Source organism: Corticium candelabrum, chromosome 22 (assembly GCF_963422355.1).
Source record: "Corticium candelabrum chromosome 22, ooCorCand1.1, whole genome shotgun sequence".
Lineage (NCBI taxonomy): Eukaryota > Metazoa > Porifera > Homoscleromorpha > Homosclerophorida > Plakinidae > Corticium > Corticium candelabrum.
In genome coordinates, this window is record NC_085106.1 from 1,099,402 (window position 1) to 1,111,391 (window position 11,990).

Below are 11,990 nucleotides of genomic sequence, written 5' to 3' on the forward strand. Positions count from 1 at the left end.
CGCGTTTCCGCCCTTCGGAGACGCTCAGCGGTGTGATGACAATCAGAGTGCGTGCGTGGCCGGAGTGTGTGCTCATCGTCGTCTAGATCTTTCCTTCACTTCTCAGCGGGCAGTCCACACCGACTCACATCCAATACTCGATCCGAGACGCTCTCGCTTCTCGACCGGCAATAATTTTTTTCTCCCTCGACTCTTTTCTCCGTCCAAACACAAGCGACTGCCCTGCGTCATCCGTCATGTCCGATTTCGCTCTACACGCCATTCAGAGCTCGCAGGCGCCACGAGACGTCGAACTGCAAGCGAGTCTCGACACGCGAGGATTCGACACCGCCGCTCTGGCTCGACGTCAAGGTCAGTCAACGGGCGCGTTGCATTGCATTTCTCTTGCGAGCTTTGTGTAAAAAATCTGTGCGCACGGCGTCGCGGTATGCGCGCTGCAGTCCTAATCTTTGCTTCGATCTACGACAACAACTGAACACGGTGACGTCGACGTTCATTCCCGTGAGGTCTCGCGTTTTTTTCGGCTAAAACGTCGACGCCGAGTGCTCTCTGGCGTTTCCTAGCGGGTGAGATATTTTGGTCGAGGGGAGAGGTTGCGTAGTGATGAGGCGTGCAAAGTGTCAGTCGCTTCCATTTGGCTTCTTCGCGTCGTCTTCTTTTTTGTCGCTCGCTTTAGTAGCCTCGTCTCGCTCGTTGTCCTGTTTTGTGTCGTGCAGTTCAGCGTGTGTTCGTGTCGGGTGAACGCAATTTTTGTTCGCAAAGTCGACGGCAGATGGCACGATACGTTTAATTTCGTTCGTGTTGCGCCAGAACTGTGTGGCGCAAGATGAAGACGGAGGCTCGCGATTGGAAGTATGCGTGCGGACGCATTGTTCGCAGTCTGATGGGCGTTTCACGTCCGTTCATTATTCTGTCTCCTTTTTCGCGTCACCGACACGCAAACCGAAACAAAGGCGTTGCTGTGAGACCGTCTGCCGGGCCGCAGATTTTGTGCTATGTGCAGGTTTGGTGGTAGGGCGAGTACGATCTAAGCGAGTGATCAACCCCCGCGAGCGCGTTGCTGTCGAGTTTTCGTGGGTCGGGAGGTCGCACGGTAATTGTGTTGCAGCCGCCTTGAAAGCAGGACAAGTGCAAGCAGTTGGTGGCGCTCGCGTGCAATTTTTGTTTTGAAAGGAGGAAACAAGCTTCAGGCCACGCCTCGTGTTTTGCTTACAATGTGGGCGTGGTAATGTAAAACGCGCAATGCGTTTGCCCATATTTGGATGTGGGGCGTGTTAGTGACGTAAGGGAATATTAATTCATTGTTCGTCGCCGCTGTGTGGAGGCTTAAAAATATATGCGCTACTCCTGTGAGTCATTTGCCTCGAGGGGTCGCCTTACGTACACAGGAGGAGAATAGATAAATAGATAGATATAGCATCACACGCGGTTACATGCTGACGTTGTCGCATCGTCTTTTGTCTAGGTGAGCATCTCGTGACTCATTCGGTCGTCCCACGTGTTGGTCCTCACGAAAATTGGGCGGGCGCCGCTGCTACTGCAGAAGGTGAGTAAGTATGACATATACACTTTGCTAATTGGGGGCAAAGGTCGTATGTGCATAATTACATGGTCGTTATAATTATATAATATTTTTTGCTCTTTTATTTCTTAGCCATACCGGCAACTCGCTTGGTCAGCCATTATCCTCCTGCTATATTGCAGAAAATGACGCTTTCGCCCTATGTTGGTTTCAGAGCTGTGGTTCCTGGTGTCCCGGATGTTTCTGGTATTCCTGGAATGGGGACAGTACAGTTTCCTGGAATGGCTGCTCCTAAACCTGATGCGTCTGAGCAATCAGCGAGTGGTAGTAACACGAAGGAGAAGGAAGCCAATGATCCATCGGTTAATATTCAGACCGTTCGTACACAGACGTTGGCAGCTCACAACCTGAATAGCAAGGAACCAACTGAGAAGGACAGAATACGAAAGATCGAAGAATGGAGAAATGATGTTGCTAAAGCTATATTGACTCCTCAATTAGGAGAGGAGATTTCTAAGTCTTCCCAGGTAAAACAGCGTCGGAGGTCATCGAGGGATAGAGAGTATAGTAGTGATCAGAAAGAGAGTGTGGATGTGTCTTCTGGTGCCAAAGGCAGTTTGAGTCAATCGAATGTTAAAGATGGAAAGAAGGAGGGTAAGTCGTCTGCGCTTGGAAAAAAAGGAAAAGGGAAGGGAAAGGCAGGCATTGATAAAGAAGATTTGGTGGATAATGTAGCAGAGGTTGTTAAGCCTGAGGTGAAATCGGATGATAAACAAATGGAAATGAAGAGAGAGATGGAACGTCCATACTATCGATATGATTGGCAGTTGCCTCAATCCCACTGTAATCCATCATTGTTCAGTAACTTGTATCCTATGCCATTTAATCCGACTGTTCTTCAGCGTGTGCCATTTGGTCTTAGTCCAGGCAGGATCCCATCACAACCCGACCTTCCTGTTCACTTTCCTCAGCCTGTGACTTCAGTCACACCTGCGTTTCCCCATTTTGCTCTGAGTCAGTATCAGCCACCTCTGCTTCATAAGGTGGAGCAGATTCCAGTTGGCATGAAAACTGTCGGTTCAGTGACCAAGGATGGGGCCACAGTCTCTGTATCAGATGGAGTGCATCGTGAACTTCCAGTTACAACAGAAAGTTCTAAGAAACAGCAGACCAGCACAGTGTCTGGAGTTCATGGGATATCTGAATTGACTGAGGCTTCGTCTCGATCTACATTAGTTCCTGGCCAGCGCCATTACAAGCTTGTCAAAGGTACTGCTCCCTCTAGTTCGTCTGGTGGAAAGGTTAAAGGAGGAGATAACAAGCAGAAAGTTGGGAAAGGACGCAAGTCTAAAGTAAAAGAACAGAAGTCAACAGTCAGCGACAATTTGCTTGCCAATGCTCGACCTAGTAGCCCTGTGTCAAGTATGGTAACTGCACCTGTTGCCCAGGCGACATCTGTCGTTGCAGGAAGTATAATCAATGTAGAGCATGGACACAATCAGTTAACCCAGCAAGGGTTAGCTCGAGGACGAAAAACCAAGTCTAGTCCTAAAGCTGAAAAATCAGCAGAAAAACGAATGAAAACAGATGAGGTTAGTGAACAGGAAGATGGAGACAAAGATGAATGTGTTATGGAGAGACCACCACCAGTCACGTTTCCCTTGTCGCTTAGAGATCCATCTTACATGTATGGATTTGCTGGACCACTACGCCCATTGCCAGATGAGAGGTTGATGGCTCAGATGCCATTTGCACAATTAGCATCTGCACAAGCAGCCATGTATGGTCAGATGACGGTAAAACAAGAGAGTTCTCTGGTTCCACCGTTTTCACAAATAGATCGTTTGCGCTACCATCCTGGAATGTTTAAGCATCCTGAAGTATCTTCGATTCCGCCATTGACTGTTTCAGCCAAAGTAAAGGATGAAACAGTCACTACCGATGTGCAGAGTAATGAAACTGATTGTAGAAGTCACTCTGTAGCGAAACAACTAAGCACTCCTAAACGACCAAATACTCTTTCATTTGTCAGTGAAGAAATCAGGAACCTACCTGGTGGAAAACTTCTTGAGACACAAACACCTGAAGAAATTGAGGCTCGTGCAAGAGAGTTTGATCGACACGAAGCTCTTCGTAACCTTGCTAGTCCTGTTAAACCACGTCTTCCTCCAGGTTTAGTTTCGACTGAAATTTCAAGTCCACGTGTCTCCAGCTTGGTTCCATCAGAGGTCATTAGTCCTTTACGAAATTCAGAGGTTGCTACTGATGGGAAAAAGGCTGACATCACGTTGCTGCAGAGTGAGCATAGTGCTTTCAGTGCAAAGAGCGTGAAGAAACGAGGTCCCACGACAAGAAATGACAACCAGACAGGAAACGTTCATGTTAAGGTTGAAATTGTTAGTCGGGCTGGTGAAAGTGGGCATGTTATGCCTGGGAAAGCAAGTATTTCTGATCATCAGCAAGACAAAGATATCGACAAGGACAGATGTCATGGCGGTGATGATATGAAAGTGCACAGATTTCATCAGTTTCATGCTTCCAGCTCTGGAAGTTTGTCAGCGTCAACAGCATCTACAGCTGTCTCTTCACCTACAAAATTACGGAAGAAAAGCAAGCAGCAAAGTGAGACAAGGGCAGTAACAAAGCAATCCAGTGCAGAGAGTACGTTGTCACCGGTGAAGGGCAAGAAGTTGACTATAGATGTAAATACGTCAGATTTAATGCAACAATTTGAAAAGCTTGGTGTTGGTCAGATTAGGACTACTGGCAGTTTTATGGCAACACAGACTGTGTCTACAGCTGGTATGGATGTGCACCCTGGTATGATAACTAGTAGCAAGGATATGAGACAAATGCCATCGGCTGTGATAAAGCCTGTGTCACATGTCAGTCCAAATCTCGTCGTAACAGCTGCTCAATCCATGTTGCAATATGTTGCACAAAGTAGGTGGAGCATATGGATGTGTACTGATTATGTTTGTTTAGATGTTTTGTTATGTTTGTAGACTCTGGCATGCTACCACAAGGAGGATCATGGCCATTGATGCAGTCCCCGTATTGTGTTCATCATCGCTCATTGTCTCAGTACCAGGAATTGCTCAAGCAACAGCATCATCCTTACTTTCAACAGCAGCGGTGGCAGCAACATTCGGAGTTGGAACGAAAGCAGAGTGATAGAAAAGCTCAACCCAGAAAAGAGGAAGTCAAACAATCACACGAAAAGAAAACCTTGCAGCAGAGACATCCTACGAGTGACTTGGCAATTATGAGTGGGCATGCTGGGACTTCCGAGGTATCTGTTAGAGGTACTGATGCAGTAGTCACATCGTCGTCATCTTCGGCATTACGTATCATCACAGACAAAGAACGAGTCTTGGGCAAGTTAGAAATTTCAATTTTGGATCGTCAATCAGCTCGTTCCGTAGGTCAGCAACAGGCTTTACACCAAGATCTGCAAGCGACTCATTTAGAACAGTCACCTGTTGTAAGGTCTGCCAGGCCTGGAAGCCCACTAAACAAGCGTGATGCTCAGTCTATAGAGCAGAAATATTCATCATCAAAGTCTGAGAAACTTGAGAAGACAATAGCTGGTCAGAAAATGCAAGGCAGTGAAGAAGCACACAAGTTGAAGACTATGGAGTCGACTCGTGTGCACGTTTCTACAGAAGTCATGAATGTTGGTCAGTCTGGTGGTCAGTCTGGTGAAGGCTTGCTAAAGGCTTCCCCTCAAGAAAAACATGACTTGGAGAAACAACTACTTCGTGAGCATGTTCTGGAAATGTCTAGATGGCAACAATCTAATGGACAGAGCACAAACGATAGCAACTCTGAGGCACTGATGTCATTGCCATCTCTTATTCCCAAATCTGAATTGTACGGCAGTTGTCATCTTATGCAATCCAATGAAAAGAAATTGAAGTCAGAAGCGTTATCTAATGAAAATTCTAATTTCTTGGATGAGAAGAGTACACATGCTTCGATCTTGTTGAGCAAATTGAAACGAGAAGCTACTTGCCATGGCAGTGCTCTTGTTGGCAAATTGCTTCCCAGTAGTTTGCCTACACTACCAGTAGCAAATATGCATAATCAGAAGCAATGTGATGGTCACAATTGGATTGAAAAGAGGAAGCTCGAGAGATCAGATGCCGAAAGCAGTGGAGATGATATGGAAGACTCTTTACATTTGGCTGAACTTCGTGCATGTAGTGTCCTTCCGTGTTCTCGTGCTGATCCAACTGAGGATGACAACAAGGAAAAGGCAGTGAACAACGGAGTAATGGAGTACGAGCTTTATGAATTAGAAGATCTTGGCCATCCAGTTAGTGGCCGTTGTGTTCAATCAATGTTAACTGGTTTCAATTACTACTCGCTAATGCAACCGTTTTTGACAAGCGATACCAGTGCCATCGACAGGGCAATATCATGTGGATTGTATCGACAGTACAAGACAGAGGAAAGTCGAAGGATTTTTGGTAATGGGAAATCAGGTGATTTGAGTATGGAAGGGACAAGTATGAGTAAGCAGGAAGTGAAGGTTCGAGTGTCGCTGGCAGAACTGCAGCAGCAGTATAAAGGACATCTAAATGTAATGGCAAAACTTCAAAAAAAGGCTCGGAGGCATGCTCGCAGGTAACGTTGGAATTTTTTTATATATACTGTTACACATTATTGGTGCTTTAGAAGTTTGTCTTTTACGTTGACTTGCTTTTACTTCTCCTTCAGTGTATTGTTTAGTATGTGTTTTGATGTTGTGTTTTAAGTCTGGACTCATGGATTTGCATTTTGTTATAGAATGAAACTAGCTCTACCAAAAGATGAAGAACAGAAAATAGTCACTCCAAGAAAGAGAGGACGACCAAGAAAACAAAAACTTGTACCAGTAAAAGCTCACAGTGGCTTTAGTGACAGCCAAAGGTGCAAGAGCTGTTGCTATTTTTGTAAATGTAGCTGTTCATATCAACATGTTGTTACAGTGAAGGTGAATGCCCAACAATTGTCTTTCCTGTTGAAGCTGTTCAGGATGTGCCAGTAGTTAAGAAACGAGGAAGAGGCAGACCTCCAAAGGACCCCAATGTATGAAGTACACGCTGATGCTGAAATATCATTTTGTAATAGTGTACAATCTTGTTTCCAGGCGGTTCGAAAGCCACTGGGAAAGAAGAAAAACAGTATAGTAGTGGAGAAAACATATAATATTTCTTGTATACAGAAGGTAGGGTGAGCACTAATGTGTGTGTGTGTGTGTGTGTGTGTGTGTGTGTGTGTGTGTGTGTGTGTGTGTGTGTGTGTGTGTGTGTGTGTGGTGTAGTTTATTATTTATTTGTATTCTTCTTGTTAGCCATCAAGTCTCACATCAGATGAAGAAACCTGTGAACAGTTTGCGAGTGTGGAGCAGACTATTGACGTGAAACGACGCCAGGGTACTAGGTGTGGAGCGGCAAGTGTGAATAGTATAGTGAAGAAGCAAGAAGACTCTGATGCAGGTTGCATGATTCCTGATCAACAGAAAATCTGATTTTTTTTATAAAGTGTCATTGTCATGTAGATTTTAGTGCATCGATTCATAGTGACTCTACATATGATGCAGAAGAGGACAAAGTTGCTGTGAAATCTGCAAAAGCTGGCTGGCAACGGAGAAGACAGCGTGCAAAGAAGACGGATGTTGCAACTGATCTTGAAGCTTCAGTGAGAATATCTTTTCAAGCAAAAGGACAGACATTAGAAGACAGCACTGTAAAGGAACTTGCAAGTGGGAATAAGGAACATCGTGATTTCTTGAATGAGATGTCAGCTGTGGAGCTATCAGTCAATATGGCTGCTACGTCAGGACTTGGTTTGTACAGAACTCTCATTTTTGTGCTGTGGCTATATATTGACTTTGTTATTAGATGCATTGTCTCGTTGTGCCTCAATGGCATTGGCAGTAAGTTGTCAAGACTCTATCTTTAGTAGGTGTGAAACTGTAATGGATCCTGCTACACAACCAAAGAAGCGAGGACGGAAGAGCAAGGCAGTGTTACAAGGTACTGTACATACATACATACATTTTTTTGTTACAAGGACCCTTAGGCCAGGTTACTGCAGACACTACTAAATACTTGCTATGATACTTTCTACGATACTAGTATACAATCGAAACAATCGAAACACTATCAGCAGTCACTGTCTATATGTCACTTCTTCTTTGCTTCTTGGAGGCAATTGTATGTTAGTTCCTTGCCCAAGGGAACTTATGTTTGTGGCCCTCCCGCACTTGAACTCTGACCCAATGGTCCCGGATGTTGCCAATCTCCAACTGCACATTCTAACCAATTGAGCCACATACATACATACGTACATACATACATACATACATACATACATGTATGTAGTGTGTAGTGTTGATGCGATGATGTGTTTTGTGAAGATGCAAATGGTGGTGATGGTGGAACTGTCGTACCTGTTAGTGAGAATCAAACTCGTAGCAGTTTTGCAAGACAGAGTGAACTGCCTACTGTTGCACCTGATACCTTGACATCTATTGAAGTTTCTGCTTGTGACTCACTTCCTAATGATTTGAATAGAAAGAAACTGGAGACGAATAACAGCAAGGTAATTTTTTTAGTTGTTTTATGTCCACATTTTTTATTATATATTCATTTACTATTTTGCAGCATGAAATGCCTACAGTACATTCAAAGATGTATACTAAAGATACGTCTTCAGATAAACCTCGTTTTCGAAAATTTGCTGGGAAAAGATGTGGGGGGGAAGTAGCAATGTCTGGTTCATCAAGGAAAGGTGGTAAAGTTGCACAAAAAGATTCATATGATTTTGCTGTTGGTGAAACTGATCAGACAAGAAAACCACCAGCAAAGCGAGCTTGCTTAGTGTCTCAAGAAAAGGTAAAGCTTTCTTGTGTGCAAATTCCAATTGTGAAGGTATGATGTTGCACTATGATAGAATGAAGTGGAATCGTCGCTAGTGGAGTTGAAAACTTCAGTCAGCATGGATTGCCATTTCAATACCAGCATGACAGAGACAAAAACTTCAGTAGCTCCATTTCATGCTAACTCAGACAAGCAGAATGTGAATAGTCATTTTCATTTGTCTCCTGCTGTCTTGACTATGGACCAGCGGGTGCTTGTTCGAGACCTGGAGGAGCCAAAAGTTTATTCCTTTGCAACAATTGTGAATCCTAAGCCTCCTGATCTGTATGTTGAGTTTGAATTGATGTTACTTGTGAGTTGTAGTGAATGGTTGTTTGTGTAGTTATGGAGTGATTGTGGATGGTGATCGACGGCGGAAAGTCCATTGGTTGCCTCAAGAGGAGATCATGGAGAAAGGAGTGCTGAATGTGAAACCAACTCAGGAGTGTGGTTTGCCAAGAGGATGTCGTGTGTGTGCTCGCTGGAGTGTTCATCAGAAATGTTACTATCCTGGTCGAGTACTAGATGGTATGAAATGTCTGCTATGTACATGTCATTTATCTGTCTAAGTTTTTGTTTGCAATTTAATATGTGGAGATTGGGACGATTTGTACGAGTTGTAATTGGTATTTGGTTTCTGGTAGATGTTGATTGGACAACTGGTCAGTGCTTTGTGGAGTTTGATGATGGGGATCAAGCATGGAAACCTCTTGAAATGGTTCGTCGAATAATGGACAGTGATAACGAGAATGCATCAGATCGATCAGCATCTCCTACAGAAGATGTGAAAGGTAATAAGGATAATATCGTCAATGTTCAACCTTCAGAGTGTTGCGAGAACAGTGACCCCTCAAGACCGTCGGCAGACAGCCAGACAAAAGACCATAAAGATGATCCTAGTACTTTGACTACTCAAAACAATATTTGGCATGGTCATCTGACATGGCAGTCTGCAGCTAGTAGAGACTCACGTATGGCTCACTACTCTCCCATCTCAGAGAACTGTGAATCTAAAGGATTTGAACACCCTGTAGTAAATTCAAAGGAAAACCATGAAAAGAATGGGAAGAACTCTGTTGGTGACTCACCAACTTCGAGCTCATTGCAGGCGAGTTCATTTGCCGGATTTGACGTTACATACAGTGATATTAGCAGTGTAGGCTCAAATAGCATGGACATTGAAAGCGAACTTATCAATGGTAATAATTTGGACAGTAGTAGTCATATCTCAGACAGTCGTCAAGTTGATGTAGTATTACGGACTCCACCACTGAGTGGAGATCTACCCAGTCGATGTGGTGAACTTGAAGGAAGTGATGGTGTTCGTGGTGACAAATGGGAATGGTGTGGCAAAGGAAAAACGAACAACAAACGACGTCGTGGAAGAAAGACATACTTCAAGTCTGTCAGCCATGGAGACTGTATTCTAAGTGTAAGAGCTGTTGTTATGCATAAATGTGTCCACTGTGTGTGGTATTACATTCTCGTTTCTTTCTAGGAAGGAGATAGTGCTATATTTAAGTCGCGTAGTAGGCGCGGTGATCCGTACATTGGACTGATTGAGAAGTTGTACGAGGCATGTGGCGGATCAAAAATGGCAAGAGTCAAGTGGTTCTACCGAGGGACCGACATAAAACTACAGAAGCCTGTTCCACAGGATAAGGTATGTACTTTCTGTAAGGTCGAGTTTTTGAGTTTTGCGAAGTAGTGCGTATGTTATCTTGGCAAACATTGGCATCTCCCTCATAGCTTGTATTGGTGGGCAACTGATCTGTGTAGTATAAGGCTAGTCTACATTAACTACATGCATGATGGAAACTTTACCAATATTCATTGTTGAGCAAAGCCTCCTTGGAGATAGGGATGAGTCATGCAGTTGAGACTCTTTGCTCGTCAGGCTGAGCTGCTGCCTAGTTTCAAAAGTCTGAAGAAGAAATCTATTAATTAAGCATTGGCCTAATCTACTAGTAGTGTATAGTCACTTAACTATAATGTCCTGCTCTCTGGTTCAACGTGAATAGAAATAGATGGTTAGTAGGCTGGCAGGAAGTTTGCCATGTAGACACAATATCAAATGTATTCCATTGCATCTGATTGGGTCTAATATACCTTGGTTGTTTGTTGCATCATTTGGTGACTGGGGTATTACTGATTTGTTTCAGTGTGTATTATGACGTGTTTAGGCTGGTGTCTATTTGTCATTGAGTCATGTCGACAACATCCCTGTTCATGCTGTTGTGAAGAAATGTCAGGTTCTAAGTCAGGCTGAGTTCAGTAAGTTGAAGCCTCAGCCCAATCCGCAGAAAGACTGCATATATTATAAGAAAGGAGTTTATGATCAAACGACTGGTTGTGTTGATTCAGCCTACGCGTAACGCAGTTGTTGCATTGTTTGATGTTCTGTTGATATGCTGTTTATGTAAAGTTGATGTGACTGTTCATAATTTCAAGACTTGTTCTGGGTTGTGATATTTACCCAGGTAGTGTTAACGATTTCTTCATATTGAAGAGTAGTGTAAATAAACACGCACTGGATGTAGTGATCTCTGAACTCCGTGTACACTGTTGCGTTATCCGGGAACCGATCGTGCATGATGGGTAGAAATCGGGTGTTTTGCTTAATTTTTTGCATCTTGTTGGTGGTTTCTATACAGACAGGACTATGTGAATCGTCTAGTGGTATGTTCTTACACGATGGCAGGACGAGCAAAATGACGGGTTTAATGAGGTGGGCGTGGCTTGTGTTGCAGCTTCCTCGCGCTTGCTAGAAGAAAAGAAAGTTCTGCAATTGCAAGTGAAAGCATTGAGGGAGGAGGTTAGTTTACGGAGCGCTGGAAAGCAGGGAACGAGGACGAGTTCGTGCGGGTACGTTGAGAAGCAAGTGAAGTCGATGCAGACAGCAGCAGATGAGAAGGACGAAGAGATTGCGTTTCTGAAAGAGCAGCTGCGACATGTCAAGCACTCTCTTAGTGAAATGCATGGAGCAAGCTGTGCTCAAAAAGTGAATGGACGTTACGGGAATACTGGGCAGGGCAGTGGTAGAGTGACATTTAAAGGGAAGTACGCGTTCATAGTAGAACCAATGGAGCGAAGGAGATTTGATGATCCTCAAACTATGGAACACATTTTGCAAGGGGTATACAATGCAACGTGCCACTGTTTGGTGTGTGTGTGTTGTGTGGTGTGTGTGTGTGTGTGTGTGTGTGTGTGTGTGTGTGTGTGTGTGTATGTGTGTGTGTGTGTGTGTGTGTGTGTGTGCGTGCGCGTGTGTGTGTGTGTGTGTGTGTGTGTGTGTGTGTGTTGTGTGTGTGTGTGTGCGTGTGTGTGAAAATGTGTAGGTGTGTTGCATTTCGTCTGATTAAATTAATGTATATTTCACAAGTGAATTATGCATGCATGTTCATGCACTGTATCAAAAACTGTTTATGATTGTTTGAAAAATTCCAGAAACCGGTTGTTATTACTGACAGTGAATTGACTCGTTCAGCTATTATGAAGTGGGATCTGGATTATTTGGGACGGGAGCTAAATGATCAGTACGTGCGAATGTTTGTGTCCCC

At 44.0% G+C, this 11,990-nt stretch overlaps 2 protein-coding genes across 2 annotated transcripts in view; both read left to right on the plus strand.

Moving 5' to 3' along the window:
- Positions 1–40: 40 nt before the first annotated feature.
- On the plus strand, positions 41–10,981 carry LOC134196957 (uncharacterized). Its single transcript, XM_062666184.1, has 17 exons — positions 41–351; positions 1,466–1,546; positions 1,655–4,465; positions 4,528–6,151; positions 6,314–6,436; positions 6,496–6,595; positions 6,657–6,734; positions 6,861–7,005; positions 7,068–7,355; positions 7,411–7,545; positions 7,929–8,113; positions 8,176–8,406; positions 8,465–8,715; positions 8,774–8,958; positions 9,075–9,862; positions 9,929–10,093; positions 10,614–10,981. Exons 1-17 carry the CDS (start codon positions 237–239, stop codon positions 10,803–10,805), a joined length of 7,497 nt encoding a protein of 2,498 aa, XP_062522168.1. The 5' UTR covers positions 41–236; the 3' UTR covers positions 10,806–10,981.
- LOC134196959 (hypoxia-inducible factor 1-alpha inhibitor-like) overlaps positions 10,982–11,990 on the plus strand; it is a 2,823-nt gene continuing 1,814 nt past the window's right edge. Inside the window, exons 1-3 of the mRNA XM_062666187.1 lie at positions 10,982–11,109; positions 11,181–11,566; positions 11,878–11,990. The exon at positions 11,878–11,990 is cut by the window's right edge and continues 154 nt beyond it. Of these exons, the coding sequence (XP_062522171.1) occupies positions 11,022–11,109; positions 11,181–11,566; positions 11,878–11,990 (587 nt within the window). The 5' untranslated portion in view covers positions 10,982–11,021. The remainder of the gene's footprint in view (positions 11,110–11,180; positions 11,567–11,877) is intronic.

Coding starts and splice junctions, on each gene's coding strand:
- LOC134196957 (XM_062666184.1), top strand. CDS start 237: ATGTCCGATTTCGCTCTACACGCCATTCAGAGCTCGCAGGCGCCACGA. Junction 7,356..7,410: donor GGCTGCTACGTCAGGACTTG/GTTTGTACAGAA, acceptor CTTTGTTATTAG/ATGCATTGTCTCGTTGTGCC. Junction 8,716..8,773: donor AATCCTAAGCCTCCTGATCT/GTATGTTGAGTT, acceptor TTGTTTGTGTAG/TTATGGAGTGATTGTGGATG.